The sequence below is a fragment of the Vipera berus genome (genome assembly GCF_964194415.1).
Source record: "Vipera berus genome assembly, chromosome: 6".
NCBI classification, from domain to species: Eukaryota; Metazoa; Chordata; class Lepidosauria; order Squamata; family Viperidae; genus Vipera; species Vipera berus.
This window is the reverse complement of record NC_138208.1, coordinates 41748976-41767844: the sequence shown is the minus strand read 5'-3', so window position 1 is coordinate 41767844 and position 18869 is coordinate 41748976. Positions and strand designations below refer to the sequence as shown.

The 18869-nt window shown below is 40.4% G+C and overlaps 1 protein-coding gene across 1 annotated transcript in view; it reads left to right on the top strand.

Moving 5' to 3' along the window:
- Positions 1-18869, top strand: part of PPM1H (protein phosphatase, Mg2+/Mn2+ dependent 1H) — a 114512-nt gene that overhangs the window by 50929 nt on the left and 44714 nt on the right. The window contains exons 3-4 of the mRNA XM_081330952.1: positions 29-373; positions 4239-4351. Of these exons, the coding sequence (XP_081187078.1) occupies positions 29-373; positions 4239-4351 (458 nt within the window). The remainder of the gene's footprint in view (positions 1-28; positions 374-4238; positions 4352-18869) is intronic.

Sequence of the window (18869 nt, the reverse complement as noted above, 5' to 3'; positions counted from 1 at the left end):
TCCTAAAAATGCTTCTTTCCTTAAACAGGAATTGGATTGCATCTCTTTTCATTATTGGTCATTATTTGATGGCCATGCTGGATCTGGAGCAGCTGTGGTAGCCTCCAAGTTGCTGCAGCATCATATTGTAGAGCAGTTGCAGGAGATTGTGGACATCTTGAAAAACTCTGCTGTTCCTCCCCCAACTTGCCTGGGGGAAGAACCGGAAAGCATGAATGCCAATAGCAGAACGCTAACCCGGGCAGCCTCATTGAGAGGAAGTGTCGGAGCTCCAGGTTCACCTGGCACTCCATCTACTCGCTTCTTTACGGAAAAGAAGATCTCGCAGGAATGCCTTGTCAAGGGAGCTGTTGAAACTGCATTCAGGGAAATGGTAAGTATAGTTTGGTGGTTTGGGTGTCTTTGGAATAACACTTACTTATAATGGTAAACATATCATATATATAGTAAATGGCAATGGGAACTGACATCTAAATACATTGATAATCTAATACATTTTTAAAGGTTGAGCATATAATAAATGTTTGGCTCTGCAATTGTAAACCAGATGATCATTGCCAAAACACATAAATGGATTATACATCTTCCTAAGGTTGGTGACATTGGATGTACCATTTGCCCTTTTCTCTCTAATGAAAGGCAAGATGTATGAAATTAGGTGCATGGAGAAAGTTAATGATACATTTGTTTAAAATTACTGGCTTTTTCCTCACTGAATGTTGCTGTGGGGAAAAAGTATGTTGTAAACATCACTTTGTGCTCCTAGAATAAAAATTTTAAAAAAATATTTAGTGAGTTTGAGAGGATTTGCAAGGAAGAATGGCAAAAATTCCCCAATCCAGGTGTGCAAAGCCTATCACTCTTACCCAGAAAGATTCAAGGCTGTAATTGCTACCAAAGGTGCTTCAACAAAAAACTGAGTGAAGGGTCTAAATACTTATGCCAATGTGATATTTCCATTTTTTCTTTTTAATAGGTTTACAGACATTTCTAAAATTCTGTTTTTACTTTGTAAATCATGGGGTACTTAGTGTAAATTAATAAGAAAAATTCAATTTCAACAACTGTAGAATCGGGCTGTAACATAACAAAATTAACAAAAGTGAAGGGGTCTGAATACTTTCTAAATGTATTGTACATGTATAATAAGACTATGTCCGGTTTCTGAAACTGATCCCTGACAGTTCATCTAATGCAAAAATGCAAAAAAGTACACAGTTCACACATGAGACAGGAGGTGGCCTCATTAGTTAATGTAGCATTTGCCATCAAAGAGCTATAATTGATTAAATGCTATTAAGCCATCTGTGCTGAATAGTGCTGAATCTTATTTTTGAGAAATGTTATTATCACTGCAATTCGTACCCTGTTTTAATCAGCTTTGAGAGTACTGCAAGGACCTGTTGAGACACTAGTCTTGTCTTTCTAGTGTAAGAATGTAAAAAGGCTGAACGGGCAACTTTTTACAGGTTTTCATACACGTAAAGGTATTTGTATAAGGAGTGTATCTGTGTTGTGATTCAGGGTCAGCCTGTGGGTTCGGCAGTTGGGTCGGACGACTCAGAGGAGGAGGAGGAGGGGGGTGTTGAAGAGCTTGCTGATGATGGCCTTGAGGCTCCGCAGAGCCCTCAGCCAGGCCCCTCCCACCTGGTCACGACGCAGACCCAGCTGTGTGAGCCTGACAGCGTGCATGAAGATGACCCATAGCTGGTCCTGTTCAAGGACGCCCGACGCAGGAGGCAGTCAATCAGGAGTAAACAGAGGAAGGCAATGGGGCACCTCGGAAGGAGGCAGAGAGAAGCCACGCCCTGAACTGTATAAAAGGGGAATGCGTGGGAGGGCTGGTTTGCTGAAGGCAACCGCTTGAATAGTTCCTGTTTCATAGCTCCTGTTTCATGGTTGGTGTCTTGTTTTGCTCTGTTTTATGTTAATAAATTTGGCAGGCTTTATTCCAGCCTCTTGCCGTTTGTAAAGGGGTTGTCCCTGCTTTTTCTGCAGGGCCGGTAGCAGGCTGGTACAGAACAATCTGTAGGAACTAGAAGTAGATGAAGCACAGCCCCTGTTTGACATTCAGCTTCTCTGAATACACATGCAAATACACACACACACACACACACACACACACACACAAACACAAACACAGAGGGGGGAGGAATAATAGGCATGTCCCATGCTTCTCTCTTTAACCCCATTTGCATGGTTGTTGTCTACTCTGCATTTTCTGTACCTTGGAAAGAACATTTCTATAATGGGGAATCTACTCTACTTTGTAGATCCCTCATGTGATTTAAAATCCTGGGTTTCTGGTTTTTAGATTAATAAATGAGTTTAACCATAGATGCTCAATGTGTAGACCTAGGATTTATGTGAGTCACAAACTTTGTTGTGTATCAGGATGGCAGAAAAACTAACATAAAAATAGTATTTTAAAAAGCAATTCCTGTTCTTCATATTTGTTGTGATTCAGGGTCAGCCTGTGGGTCCGGCAGCCGGGTCGGATGACTCGGATGACTCAGACGAGGGGGAGGAGGAGGGTGTTGAAGACGAACTTGCTGATGATGGCTTGGAGGCTTCGCAGAGCCCCCAGCCAGGCCCCTCTTCTCAGCTGCGCGAGCCCGACAGTGCGGATGATGATGACCCACAGCTGGCCCTGTTCAAGGACGCCCGACGCAGGAGGCAGTCAAGCAGGAGCAAGCAGAGAAAGGCTGTGGGACTCCTCGGAAGGAGGCACAGGGAGGCCACGCCCTGAACTCTAATAAAGGGAGTGTTTGGGGAAGGGCTGGTTGCTGAAAGCAACCGCTCCGTTTGAGGATCAAAGTTCCGGTATCTTGTTTCATGTTTTGTTGCTTGTTTGTGTAATAAATCTTGGCAGACGTTTTCCAGCCTCAGACGCTCTCCAGCCTCTGCCGTTTGTACAGGGGTTGCCTTTCTGCAAGGCCGGTAGCAGGCTGGTACAGAACAATATTTGGTAAAGTGAGATGATTTTCATTTGAGGCTGCTCAACTTGCTGCAAAACAGAAAGAACAGGAACAATAAGGAAACTTTATAAACAACTATAAACCAATAAGTGAGTAGAGGTAGTCCTTGACTTATATCCATTCTTTTAGTGACTGTTCAAAATTACAATGGCACTGAAAAAAGAGATTTATGATTGTTTTTCACATTTACCTCCTTTGGAGCATTCCCATGGTCAGTGACAAAATTCAGATGCTTGACAACTGGTTCATATTTATGATGGTTGCAGAGTCCAGAGGTCATATGATCACCTTTTGCAATTTTCTGACAAGCAAAGTCACTTGGGAAGTCAGATTCACTTTACAGCTGTATTACTACCTTAATAACTGCAATATTTCGCTAACAACTGTGGCAAGAAAGGTCATAAAATGGGGCAAAACTCATTGAGTAACTGTCTCATTTAGCAACAGAAATTTTGGGCTCAATTGTGGTTGTAAGTTCCGTATTCTGCTTTCTGGCTCTAAGGTTTTGGTTCGAAGATAATATATTCTTGCATCTACCACTCTTTTCTGTTGCAGAACTTATTTTTGGAGTACTCTTCTCCTAAGCTGTAGTTGGCTCTAACTCTGATAGCCTTTAGAAAGGCTTTAAAATTAGGATTTCTTTTCCCCCATGGACTTTATACAAGATCAGAGTGATATATTTATTGCTTTAATTGCAATTTGGGTTTTCTTCTAGTTTTATTGCTTACACCACATGCAAATGTGATCAGGAGAGTTGGGGATCAATATAACTTCCTAATCACTTGGTCAATCAGTATAGTCCATTTTACCACCATGCTATGAGTTTAGTTTGTATAATGTTATGGTGGGGGTGGGGGCGGGGGCAAGAGTTAACAGCAGTTCTTCTTACTTCTGCTAGTGAAAAATTGTTGAATCAAGATATGAACTAAGATTAAAACCATTGTATTTGACCCCTTAGGTTTGGACATGCAAGAACCATTCTGTATCATGCAACTTAAATTATTACAGTCCATGTTGTTACTCCTATTACATGGTGTATCTTTCAAATAAATGTTTAATAGTACTTTCTTTCTATCTTCCTTAATCAGTTGCTTTTTTCTGCTCAAGAGTTAAGCATTCATTATTTTTTATTGTCCTAGTATGCCAAAGGCAGAAGAAAAAGCCAAGCATGATCTACTTTTCAATCTAAGTATCACTCAGATTTATTATGCATGTTGAAATTATTTTCTAAATCATGATGTAACTTTTTTTTCTCCTCAGGATTTGCAGATAGAACGTGAAAGAACTGTCTTCAATATATCCGGTGGTTGTACAGCTCTTGTGGTAGTGTATTTACTGGGGAAACTCTATGTGGCAAATGCAGGTGATAGCAGGTAAGCTAAATTTGTCTTTGGCTGGAAAGTTGTAAGTAAAGTTTTTTTATATTTACATGTGTGTGTGTTCAACTAAAACATAAGATGTATTTCTGTCCTCTTTCATGAATTCCAGTTTTCACAAAAATTAACTAGTTCTAAATGAGATGTCTCAGTTGTGTCCTTTGCCACTTTCTGATGCTAAATCTCTCAGTTCTGACATCCTTCTGGTTCCTTCTGCCAGTATCTTAGCTGACCTGAAGTTTCTGGGACAATCTCTGAGATTTTTCTTCTCCTACCCTTGTTTATTTTAATGTCCTACCATTTCTTCCTACTGCATCACAAGTTAAATATGTTTCAGTGTTCGTCCTTTTTTTGTCAGTTGAACCAAATAGGCCAGCAATCCAGAGTGAATGCATCAATTTAAAGTATTGAAATAACTTGTAATTTATATTTTATGTGATTGATTTTTTTGCCTTAAAAATAAAACGTTGATTCATTTGGTGAACTCATATATTAAAGTATCCTTAAAATGGGATCAAGTACTTGGGTGAAGGCCAGGCCAATTCTCCTGTCCCCAGTGGAAAAATACTTCTATAGTTCTCTCTGTGTTGTGGTTTGTATACTCTAATTTTTAATGATTTTTAATTTTTTTTCCTTTTTTTAAGGCACGGATTTTAGCATTATTTGCACAAAGTTGCATTGCTGTTGTGCAGCAGCATTTTTTATTAGTTCTGCTAATGTTTCAGCAGTACATTACAACATAAATACAATGCATTAAGCATAATGCATGTCAAGTGCACTGGCTGCCGATCTCTAAAACTATTCTTATAAATGCAGAATTTACAGCAAAATTCTTAGCCAAAGATTTGTATTCTGGATCAATATATAAAATTTACTCGTCTCCATAATCAATCATTTCTTTTATAAGAATTTTCTTAGAAGAATTTAAGAATAACACTTCTTTGACTGATTTCTTTATCTGAGCCTAACATGCTAGACTATTATGAAAACAACAGACTTTCTACAACAGTGTAGGAAAATGCTTTCAGTAACTGCAATGTTAGAGCAGTTCAGGTGGTAATTGGGAAGTGGCCTGGCAGAGCAGCAAAAGTCAGTAAATCCAAATGAAACAAATTTGTTTTAAAGAAATCCAGAACAAAACTTCTCTAGGTGTACATATATGACTGGTACTAGTCATATTACGGTAGAAATGTACATATTTACTACAGTATAATTTTTAAGCCATTGCTAGAAAATACTAACGTTTATGTTTCCTATTTATGCAAACAGTTAGTAGATGCATATCAAGAACTAGTGTATTTAATTGCAGGAGTCAGTGGGGAAGAATCATTCTTATATAATTGAGTCTCTTTTTCTCTTCCTTTCCTCCTCTTGCTGTTTTCTGATCCATGTAATAAATATCTTCTTGCTGAGAATATAGTAAACTCTTGTTTGTTCATTATATCTATCCGTCTTTGCCTTTATCACATTCAAAATACTTCTTCAAACAGGCAGATGTTTCTGCCCCCCCTGTGCAAAATTCCTAATGCTTGGGGCCTTTTGACAAAATGAGCACATACTTCCTATGGCTTCAAATTCCTAATAGTTATCAAAAAGGATTGGTAAATGATTTCTCTTTGTTACTTCTTAGCAGATTTTTGAATCTCTTATATTGCAGTTCATTACTGTATTTCAAATAATTTCTGGCTGAAAAGGTATCTAATAAAATCAGGGCATCCTATGAATACTTTTTCACAGCAGGAAAAGAGTGTTTCTTTTTTTCTTTAGAGCATTCAAATGCCAGATGACCTTGTACAAATGAAATTATTCTTTCGACTCTGCAGCTTGGTAGTATTTCCTCTGCAGCTTAAGCAGGATAGCTTTTTCCTGCAGTACAGTATTTGGATTTCAGCTTTCCCTCTTTACAAGAAGCTTGAAATCTAGGCTACATCACAGAGTTGTTAAAATGTGTTGAGTGTGTTAGTACCCTGTATGTAACCCTCCTATTTGATGGTTTATGAACCAAGGTATGCTAGATAACAGATATTTTCCTTACATAGAATCATGTGAAGATGCCTTGGGAAAAAGTAGGATTTGGATTATGGTTTTGGCATACTGGACAAAGTGTGATTTATGAACTTTTATCATCAGGGAATTCTGTATGTAGCCTGGATATGACTTAAGACTTCAAACTAAGTCTATTTCTGTGTTTTACTAAAAAGCATTATGTGAAAGACTTGATTGATTAAAGTGGTGATGGAAGTTAGTATCTGTAGGTCCACCTGGTGATAAACATATGGAAGATTGGGTTTAGTATTTTAGAGGAGTACATTATGAAGAGTTTGATTTAACAAATGAAATTATAGAAACAAAACTGGGCATGTTGTATGTCTCTGAATCTAAGAAAAAAGAATATTACAAATCTGAAGAAAGGTAGACTGGTGTTATGGAATAGAGTTCAATACATGCTGAGAAGTAAAAGTGTAGCTTTAATTATGAATGACATGGCTAAAAGGTATGTCAGAAGAGGTGTCATGTAGGTTGATATAAATGCATATGAAAGTACAATAGGACCCTATAGTGATTACATATATTATATATATGCCTAATTAAAGATGATAATAGAAGAATTAGATATGAAGCGTGATAGGATTGCCCAACATTTTGAATACATGTGATCCAAGAAAAAAATAAAATTCTGTCAGCTACTGTGAATGGATTGAATTGTTGGGGAAGAAGATGATAAACTGGTTACAAAATGTACTAGTTCTGTCATTCCTTAAACGTTATATACATGAAATAATTTTATTCTCCTTTATGAATAATAGAGTTGTTGGATACAAGATGGATGTCAAATAAATGTAACAATAAAAAAATCATAATAAAGATTCAAATAGAGAAAAGTACCAAAAGGATAGTGTCAAAAATTTGGGGTTTCTGGAAAGCAAACTCAACCCTTAGAACACTTGTGGGAATGAGAACATCATAAAAATGCCAGAGATAGAAAATTGAATGCTTTATTAAGTCAGAACATCATCATATTATGACTTTAACTAAAGAATGGGTTCCTAATTACATATACTATAGCATGTTATCTTGCCACATTGCTCAACTCCTTTTGTTTCTTCAGTATCCTGGTCTCCACTTCGACTATAAGAATTCTTCCTTTTTTGAATAAGCCTTGTGTATCAAATTTATAGTACAAAAATAGGTAACATCTTAAGAATTGCTTTCCTACTGCTGCCATGACTCTGCACTTCAGCTTGTACACAAGATCTCTCTAACCCAGGCCTGCATTTGTCTTCAATTACTGGACCACATGGTGGCTGTGACTTCTCTTGTCTTTGAGCGTGTTTCTTATGCTCCTTTTGCTTCTGTTTCATTTTTCCAGCAGGGATATAAGACAGCCCTTTCTCTCAGTTCTACCTGGAGTCAGAGGAGTTTTCCATTGGTGGCTAATTTCAGACAATCTCCCTTCAGATGCAGCATTTCAGAGAAGCAATTAAATTACATCAATGCGATAAACTCTGAACTAAATCTACATTTACACCATCATAACTTAAAGAAAATTTATACAAAATGTTTTACTGCTGCTACACAACTTCATCAATAATATGTAGGATGGTCAAATCATACAATAATCTTGGAAATACCGTGACAGAGATGGCATATCACATATGGTAGACATGTAGAAGAACTGAGATAATCTCACTTGGAAGTGTTCTCTTTGTGCCTCCCTCTCTAATATATGTTATCATCACTGGAACATTAATGCCTCATAGGGAGTTCACCTTTGTACTCTTTGCATCTAAGGTGCCCAGGCATGACAATTGCAAACAAAATTAAATTTGAACTAGTCAAAGTTTGGAAGTTATTCCAAACCTTCATGGGCTGCTCCATGGGCAGCCCCAGAGCTGCAGTGCTCCAAGAAGTCTGAGCTTCAGAGTACCATGAATCCCCAGACAACCTTACCTAGCCCAGTAGCCAAGCACAAAGCTGCAGCTGACCCTTTCCAGCTGAGCAGCATAGCTCAAAGCCCCAGCATAGATAGCACTGTGATGCAACATCCCTGCCCCAGCCACACTGGAGTCTAAGCTCCTGCTACCCATCTTCTGATCTTTACCATCTTCTTGTTCCCATGGCTGCTGAGTCTACCTGTCCTTTGCAAGGCAGTTGCTGACCACACAAAACTTTGTTCTTGAAGTGTTGCAAGGAAACTGTTGTGTGTGACCTCAAGAGGAAGGCCTGCATCTGCTTTCTAAAGGACCAAGCCTACTGTGCTCCATCAACAGTGGCAGCCAGAAATTGGCAAAGGTCAGTTGGGGATGGCAGAGCATAGGGGGTAGGGGCTGTGGAATGGAGAGGGCCAAGAGGGCAGAGAGGGGGAGAGATAGGCAGTGGAGATGACTGAAGTGTGGTTGTAAATATTGTGGACTGCCAAGTGCCTGAATTTTGATCGCATGAGTGCACTCCAACTGCTATAACTCTGAGGACTGGGCTTAAGTACCATTTGTTCAGTGATATTGTAACTTCAAAGGATCACTGAATACTATAGTCATTGCCTAATGTAACACATAATTTATGGTGCATATAGATATATACAGAAGGCAAGAAAATGTTGCATAGCAGCCTAAGCAATGTGTGTGTCCCGTTTATCAACTACAAGGCAAGAGTGTGTATGTTTCTTTATTAAATACACTTGAAGAATAATTTGGGAACCAATTTAGGATTTTCACAAATGCTTAGTGATAATTAGTCCAGATTCAGTTCTTGCATTCTTAGTGTCAACTAGTGGTCACAAAGGGTCTGACAATTGCTGTTTGAAGGGCTTCTTTTGATAGCTAGTTTAGAATGTAGAATAGAATGGAGCTGGAAGGGACCTTGGAGGTCTTCTAGTCCAGCCCCCTGCTCAAGCAGGAGAACCTATACTGTGACTGTCTAGCCTCTTCTTAAAAATCTCCAATGATGGAACACGCACGATTTCTGGGGGCAAGCTATTCCACTGGTTAATTGTCCTTACTGTCAGGAAGTTTCTCCTTAATTCCAGGTTGCTTCTCTCTTTGATCAGTTTCCAACCATTGTTTCTTGTCCTGCCCCCTTGTGCTTTGGTGAATAACGTGACCCCCTCTTCTTTGTGACAGCCCCTCAAATACTGGAATACTGCTATCATGTCTCTCCTGTTTCTTCAGACTAGCCAAACCCAAGTCCTGCATCCGTTCTTCGTATGTTTTAGTCTTCAGACCTTTGATCATCTTAGTTGCTCTTCTCTGAATTTTGTCCAAACTCTCAATATCTTTTGATTTATTTATTTATTTATTTTATTATATTTATATACCGCCTTTTCCCGAAGGACTCAGGGCGGTTTACAGGGTGATTAAAACGAAAAATACAAAAGTTAAAAACAATTAAAAAAATTATATCAATCCCTGAACAAATAACCCGTTAAAATTAAAATTAAAATTCTCAGCCTGGGCCAGAGAGCTCGAAGAGCCAGGTCTTCAGGTCCCAACGGAATGAACGGAGGTCGGGGGCAGTCCTAAGCTCCACTGGCAGCTGGTTCCAAAGGGCAGGCGCACCCACAGAGAAGGCCCTCCCCCTGGGTGTTATCCGCCGGCAATCTTTTACCGGCGGCACCCTGAGAAGACCCTCCCTGTGGGAGCGCACTGGACGAAGGGAGCTTGATGCCGGCAGCAGGTGTTCCCTCAGATATCCCGGACCCTCGCCATTTAGGGCTTTATAGGTCATCACCAGCACCTTGAATCTCACCCGGAGGGCAACCGGGAGCCAATGCAGCTCGCGGAGTAGAGGTGTTACATGGGAGTATTGGGAAACCCCCATCACAACTCGCGCGGCCACTTTCTGCACCAGCTGAAGCCTCCGAGTGGTCCTCAAGGGCAGCCCCATGTAGAGAGCATTGCAGTAGTCTAAACGGGAGGTCATGAGCGCATGAGTGACTGTGCGTAGGGCATCTCGGTCCAGATAGGGTCACAACTGGCGCACCAGGCAAACCTGGGCAAAAGCCCCCCTGGTCACGGCTCCTATATGATCTTCAAAGTTGAGCCGGGAGTCAAGGAGGACGCCCAAGTTGCAAGCCCTATCAACGGGGGGTAACACCTCACCCCCCATCGTTAAAGGTGGAATGGTCTGGTTAACCCGAGATGCCAATATGCACAGCCACTCAGTCTTGGCAGGATTGAGACGAAGCCTGTTTCTCCCCATCCAGACCTGGACCGCCTCCAGGCAACGGGACATCACGTCGAGGGCATCGCTGGGTTGGTTCAGGGTGGAAAGAAAAAGTTGGGTATCATCAGTGTACTGATGATACCCCACCCCGAAACCACGAATGATCTCACCCAGCGGTTTCATATAGATGTTGAACAGGAGGGGTGAGAGAACCGACCCCTGAGGAACTCCACAAACAAGAGGCCTCGGGGTAGATCTCTGCCCTCCCGTCAACACCGACTGCGAGCGGCCCAGGAGATAGGAGGAGAACCACCGTAAAACGGTGCCTCCCACTCCCAACCCCCTGAGACGCCGCAGTAAGATACCATGGTCGATGGTATCAAAAGCAGCTGAGAGATCTAATAGGACCAGGACAGAGGAACAACCCCTGTCCCGAGCCCGCCAGAGATCATTCACCAGCGCAACCAATGCCGCGTCCATGCTGTATCCAGGCCTGAAACCCGGATATTTTTGTGATATGCTGACCAAAATTGGCTGCAGTATTCCAGGTGTGGTCTTATTAGGGTTTTATAAAGTGGTAGTAATACCTCCCGTGATCTTGATTCTATGCCTCTGTTTATACAACCCAGGATTGTATTAGCTTTTTGGCTGCTGCTGCATACTGCTGGCTCATGGTTAAGTGATCATCCACTAGGACTCCAAGGTTCCTCTCACAGTTATTGTTTTTAAGCCAGGTCTCGCCCAATCTGTACTTGTACCTTTGATTTTTCCTACCTAAATGTAAAACTTTTCTTTTCTCCACGTTTTGTGGGATAGGGCCCATTGTTCAAGTTTATCAAAATCTTTTTTGATCCTGAGCTTGTCTTCTGGGGTGTTGGCTACTCCTGCCAGTTTGGTATCATCTGCAAATTTGATGAGATACCCTTCAGTTCCCTCATCTAAGTTATTGATGAATATATTGAAGAGTACTGGGCCTAAGACAGAATCTTACCCCACTGCTTACTTCTCTCAATGTGGATGTAGTGCCATTGAGGACTACTTGTTGAGTATAGTTTGCCAGCCAGCTACAGATCCATCTGGTAGTGATGTTGTCTATTCCACCTTTTTCTAGCTTACCAAGGAGTACATTGTGGTCTACTTTATCAAATGCCTTACTGAAGTCTTAAGTATACTACGTCCACAGTATTTTGCTAGTCTATTAGTTTAGTCACTTTGTCGAAGAATGAAATAAGATTGGTTTGGCATGATCTGTTTTTAACAAACCTGTGCTGGCTACTAGTTATAACTTTGTTTTCTTCTAGTTGTTTGCAGATCCGTTTTTTGATTATCTTTTCTGGGATCTTCCCAGGTATTGATGTTAAACTGATTGGTCTGTAGTTTCCTGGGTCCGCTTCCCCCCCCCATTTCTTGAAGATGGGAACCACATCAGCCCTTTTCCAATCTTCAAGTATTTCCCCGATGCTCCAGGATTTTCTAAAGATATGGTGCAGTGGTTCTGAGATAACATCTGCTAGCTCCTTCAGAACTTGGATGTAGTCTTTTGGGTCTCGGTGATATATATTCATCAAGTTTGGATAGGTGTTCTCTTACCATTTTGCTGCTTATTTTAATTTTTGTTTGTAGTTTGTTTTTTGCAGTGGTTTTTTTGGTATGTTGGGCTGTGGTTTCTTTTTGTGTGAAGACTGATGCAAAGTATGAGTTAAACAGTTCTGCTTTCTCCCTGTTGCGGAGGTAAAGAACCGGTATACCAGATCCCCTCTCCCCTACTCCGCCTGCTGATGGAGGGCTGGCCCGGTATTTGCAGTGGGCTGCGGAGCCTCAGAGTGTGCTGGTCGAGGGGCCGGCAGACTGTGGCTGCTGATGGACACAGTTGGTACGTGCACTCGCTGTGTGCGGGGGCCGATGGTGTCAGGCAGCAGCCACCCCGGTCCCTGTCTCACCTTGCCTTGCCCTGTGGCAATGGCACCCCTTCCCTGTCTCCTGCCTGGCCTCGACTCACCCTGCAGGACAAGCTTCCTGCCCACCATCCCACCCATCAGAGACCCCCTGGATCTCCCCCAACCCTGCCCGGGCCCCACAGGCGTCCCTCCCCATGAGCAACATTGAGGTGGCCACGCCCACCCCAGCCACGCCTACCCAGTCTGCCATGACCACTGCAGCCACGCCCACCCAGTGGCCATGCCCACCCACTGGGCCATGCCCACCCGGCACCTGACGATAAATAAGTGGGGTTTGGGTTGCAGTTTTGGCACTCGGTCTCTAAAAGGTTTGCCATCACTGCTCTAGCGTATTTGAAATTGGTGGGTGCAAAAGCCTCTTTCAGTTTTTGCAGCACCGCAAAGATTTAAGGCTTTTCTATTTCTATTAGGGTTGTTATAGCCAATAACTGTAGCAATTTCATGTCTCTAAATAAAGAATTCTGAGGAAGTAGGTTGATGTGTAATCATCCCAACTAGGGAGATTTCTCACCTCATTCAACCTTCTCTGATGCCAAACCAATAACAAAACCAATAATCAAGCAGCACAAAGCATGCTTTTCCACAATAACACTTAATTGTCATTCTGATCTTAGCACTCAAGAAAAACAAATGGGAAATAATGAACTTATCTTTTAAAGCAATCCTTGAAATAAATTATTTTTAAAGTCAGTATCGGGCTGTTTCTCCATTGAGTTCTTTGTTGGGCAATATAGGGGTGGCTATCTTTCCTTCTATCTCTCCTTTAAAAGACTGATGGAGAATATTTCAAATTTTTTATTGCAGTGAAATTCTTGCAAAGTATTCAGTCAAAAATTTGTGGGGCTAATACTTTCTCTACGTGTCTGCTATCTTTGCCACTTTTCCCCCAATCAACTAAAATAATGAAGCAGATGCTAGTGCTTCCCCATGTTATGGATATTTATTTTTATGGATATTTTTTAATCTATACGTTTGCCTTTGAATCAAAAACATCTGTTGGGTCCAAACCTAATCTCCACCTACATCTCCACAACCCCCTTTTTCATTCAGTTCTCTTTAAAAAAGAATTGTATGAAATATTTTCCCCGATCTAGTGCCAGTTGGGACAAGGGTTTGGGATCAGACAACTTAACTTAGGCAAAAGGGAATAAAAATGAGCATCATTCTAAAGTGGTGAGTGTTTTTTTGGTCTTTTGTTTGAATAATACGTCATTTTACACCATGTTGAATAATACGTCATTTTACACCATGTTAACAAGATATTTGATCTGAAAGATGCATAGAATTGCATTATTGTTTGAGGGAAAACGTATTTCACAAAGCTGCTTTGTCACTGAGGAGTTTTCAGTTAGTGTTCACATTCTCCCCAGCATGCATCATTTTGCCTCATATCAAACAAGTCCCCAAGATTTAATTGTGCTTATAAAATAAGTTAGTATCTATAGTCAGCATTACAAAGTGAGTGGTGAAGCCTCTTAATATCTAGTAATAACATCCAGATGTTTCCTTGAAACCCTTCTTTATAAGGAGGATTTATGTCACAACTATATTTTTACATCAGTGTATGACATAATACTTTGAGTTGCATTTTGTCAGTCTGCTCCATTCCATGGTCCTGCAGGAGCACTGGACTTCAGCTCCCATAATGCCCACCCAGCACAGTTTCCACATAGCACTACTGCAGAGCTCTAGATAAATGAATACTTTTCAGATCCTGAAAATAATACCCTCAACTTTAGAATATCAAAATTGTTAAGGCCATTGATTTATACTGTTTCTTCAAATGCATGATGAAAAGTGGATATTCTTTTCAGAGACCCAAGGTAGTTTCCTTTTGAAATAGCTCATGTAGTAGTATTCTTAGGCATCTATTTCAGTTAAACAAATTGCTCAATTTGGTCCTTTTCATTAAATATAGTATTATGTAAAGTGATTTAAGAATTCATTTACTGAATTGTTAATGACTGAAAAAGGAATTCCTATTGAATGATCTCAATTTGGTTGCCAACAGAGCTGTTGCTGGCAGTTCTGAATAATTAACAGTATCTGCTGAGACTGTTTAGAACAGGGGTCGGCAACCTAAAAAAGGAAAAGAGCCACCGGGAACCGGTTCCATCACAAATTAAAAAAACTGGGAGCCGCGTGCGTGTGTCCATGCATGCGCATGCGCGTGTCCATGCACGCGCATGCGCAAAAACCGTTTTGCGCATGCACAAAACGGTTTTTTGCGCGGACGCACGCGATTGCCATTTTTTTAAAAAAAGTGAGATGGAACCGGTTCCCGGTTGCCCGACGGCGACGGCCCGTCTGCAAAGCTGCCGCTTTCGGCAGCTTTGCAGACGGGCCGCGGCAGCTTCCTCAAAGAGCGGCACCGCTGGCCGTTCGGCCGGAGGTACGCGCACACCTCTCCAAAGGTTTGGGGAGGTGCGCGCGCACCTCCGGTCGTTCGGAGAGGTGCGCGCGCACCGCTCGGAACGGGCCGCGGCGTCGCTCTTTGAGGAAGCTGCCGTGGCCCATCTGCAAAGCTGCCGCTTTCGGCAGCTTTGCAGACGGGCGACGGCAGCTTCCTCAAAGAACGCCGCCGCGGCCCGTTCGCGCGGAGGTACGCGCGCACCTCTCCAAAGGTTTGGGGAGGTGAGCGCGCACCTCTCCAATCGGGCAGTGCCACTCTCCATTTGGAGAGGTGCGCGCGCACCACTGCCCGTTCGAAGAGGTGCGCGCGCACCGGGCAGCTGGGAGCCGCAGGAGACGGCTCAAAGAGCCGCATGCGGCTCCGGAGCCGCGGGTTGCCGACCCGTGGTTTAGAACATCAACAGATGATTGAATCACACATGGCAGTGCAAGTATGGTGATTGACCTGGGCAGGTTCATTTAAGACAGTACTATAAAGTTGCTTAATGATCAGAGACCTTCGTTCAGTATTCACAGGATTCATGGTTTCTTTCTTTATAACAATAAAGAGCATAACAATAAACTTCAATTCCAAAAAGAATTGCATGGGTTTTGGCACATGTGAAATAAGCAGATACCCAAACATCTTCCTTTCTGCTAGTTAGAAATAATTTTCTATTCTAAAATTAGACTGAAATTGCGGGATGAGAGTTTATAAACCAATAAGATTTATGACTCCTCTTAGTCTTAGAGTTAAGGTGAAATTTGCAAGAAGTAGGATTTTACACATAACAAAATACAGAAATAACCTGTTCCAAGGGTTACCTATTCTGCTGAGTAACAAGAAAAGATTAACTATGAACTGCACTAAATTTAATTTCTTTTCTGTTTGGTAGTAGTTTAATTTCTTTTTTGCTTTTGTATTTTATTTGTTTCCTCAATAAGTTATATGTTTTTATGCAGTTTAGCAATTCTTTATATCAGAATTACTTATTAATTGGTAGTGATTTTATTATGTTAAGTTTGCTCATAAAATTATGTGGTCTTTATTTTTATTTTTTTTAAATAGGAGATTCCTTTGAGCTGTTATTAACAATTATAGCAGCTCTGTGTTATAGGAACAGATCCCTGATGCTGTAAGTTTAGTTTGGATAGCAAGATATGAGAAATACACTTATTACAGATGTGGTCAAGCAGAAGAGGATTTACAGTTGTATGCCTGCCTGCCTGGCAAGTTACTGGTATTATAGCAAAATAATCTGCAAACAATTCTTTTATTAATCTTTTTTTTATTAAAAAGTTTTACAAAAACAAGATTTTACAATATATCCCCAAATCCCCCCCACCCCAAACCCGCCCACTTCCCCCCCCACTTCCCAGAGCTAAATACAGGATTATAGTTATAATAATCATATTCTAAATAAAAATTATGCATAATATACAATTAACCAAATTCATAATGTGCTTTAACTCCCCTTTAACATAAATACATACAAAGTACCAACACTAAGATCAATAACAATATCCCTCTAAAATCTACTCATAAGCTAAATGGAACTTTTTAGTCCCATATTTATTCTGAATATAATCTATCCATCTCCTCCAAACTGAAATATATCTTTCCTGTGAATGATCTTTCAAATAAGCAGAAATCTTAGACATTTCTGCAAGATTCGAAACTTTAAACACCCATTCTTCTATAGTAGGCAAACTATCCTTCTTCCAATATTGTCCCACCAGTAACCGTGCTGCTGTTATCATATTCAACATCAAATTGGTTTCTTTAACATCACAATCTACAACAATACCCAATAAAAACAATTGCGGAGAAAACTTTATCTTTCTCTTAAAAATCTTTTGAATGTTCCACCAAATTTTAATCCAAAAAGCTTTTATATTTCTACAAGTCCACCACATATGAAAATAGGTGGCTTCTAAACTACCACATCTCCAACATTTAGACTGTAAATTAGGATACATGTTAGACAACCTCTTGGGATCCAGATGCCATCTATAAAACATTTTATAAAAATTTTCTCTTAAGTTTTGAGCCTGAGTAAATTTAACATTTCTGACCCAAATTATCTCCCAAGTGTCCAGTGAAATTGGTTCCTGAATATTTTGTGCCCACTTTATCATACAATCTTTAACTAATTCCATTTCCGAATCCAATTCAATTAAAGCATTATATATCCTCTTTATATGTGCACAATTTAAATCTCTAATTTGTTTTACTAAATTTTGATCTATAATTGTGATGCCAACCTTTTGATCTAACTTCCACCTAGCTTTCAATTGGGTATATTGAAACCAAGAGTGACTTATGTTTTCTTGTCTTAACTCATCTAATGATTTAAGTTGCCAATCATCCCCTTGCAATCTAAGTAATTCCTTATAAGAAACCATATCCAAACTCACTCCCATAGATACGCCCTCTATCGCGTGTCCAGGAATTCCCCAAATCGGTATTTTATAATTTAACTTATAATAATACTTTTTCCAGACACGCAATAAAGCACTTCTAAGAATATGGGATTTAAAAGCCCTGTCCACCTTCTTATCGTAAAGCAAATATGCATGCCATCCATATACCAAATCCCAACCCTCAAGATGAAGTATTCTCTTATTAGTTAAATTAAGCCAATCACTAACCAATGTCAAGGCAACCGCATCATAATATAATTTCAAATTCGGCGCCTTAAGTCCCCCTCTTTCCCTAGCATCTTGTAAAATCTTAAATTTAACGCTTGGTTTTTCCCCCGCCCAAATAAATTTATTAATACCCTTCTGCCATTGATCAAGGTTGGCATCCTTTTTCAATATAGGTATCATTTGAAACAAAAAGGGAAATTTGGCAGAACATTCATTTTAACAACTGCAATTCTTCCCAATAAAGATAATTGTAATTTTTTCCAATTATTTAAATCCCTTTGTACCTTCAACCATAGTGTTTCATAATTATTCTTATACAATTTTACATTTGAAGCTGCAATATATACTCCTAAATATTTAACCTTTTTCACTATTTCAAAACCTGTTAATTTAGATAACATATCCCTTTCACTCATAGATAAATTCTTAGATAATATCTTAGTCTTATTACTATTCACCTTGAACCCAGAAACCTTACCATACTGAGTTATAATTTCCATCAAATCTATAACCGACTGTAACGGTTGGGATACTGTCACAACCAAGTCATCAGCAAAAGCTCTCAATCTATAATCATTCTTTTTTATTTTAATTCCCTTTATCATAGAGGACTCTCGAATTTTAATTAATAAAATCTCTAATGTTAAAACAAACAATAATGGTGATAGGGGGCATCCCTGTCTTGTACCTTTTTCAATGTTAAAGGTCTCTGTTAGCCCCCCATTAACTATAATTTGTGCAGTTTGTTGTTGATATATAGCTTTAAAGGTAAAGGTAAAGGTTCCCCCGCACATGCGTGCTAGTCGTTTCCGACTCTAGGGGCCGGTGCTCATCTCCGTTTCATAGCCGAAGAGCCAGCGTTTGTCCGAGGACGTCTCCGTGGTCATGTGGCCGGCATGACTAGACGCCAAAGGCGCACGGAACGCTGTTACCTTCCCACCGGAGTGGTCCCTATTTTTCTACTTGCATTTTTACGTGCTTTCGAACTGCTAGGTGGGCAGAAGCTGGGACGAGTAACAGGCGCTCACTCTGTTACGCGGCACTCGGGATTCGACCCGCCAAACTGCCGACCTTCTGATCGACAAGCTCAGCGTCCTAACCCACTGAGCCACCGCGTCCCTTTGATATAGCTTTAATAGTATGTAAAAAACCTTCTCCAAAATTCATCTCCTCAACAACTCTCAATAAAAATTGCCAATTCAATTGGTCAAATGCTTTCTCTGAATCCAAAAATATCAATGCTGCAGAGACTTGGTTGTTCTTATCCAAATATTCAAGCAAGTTTACAATTTGTCTTACATTATATTTCATATACCTTCCAGATATAAATCCCGATTGATCACTATGAATCA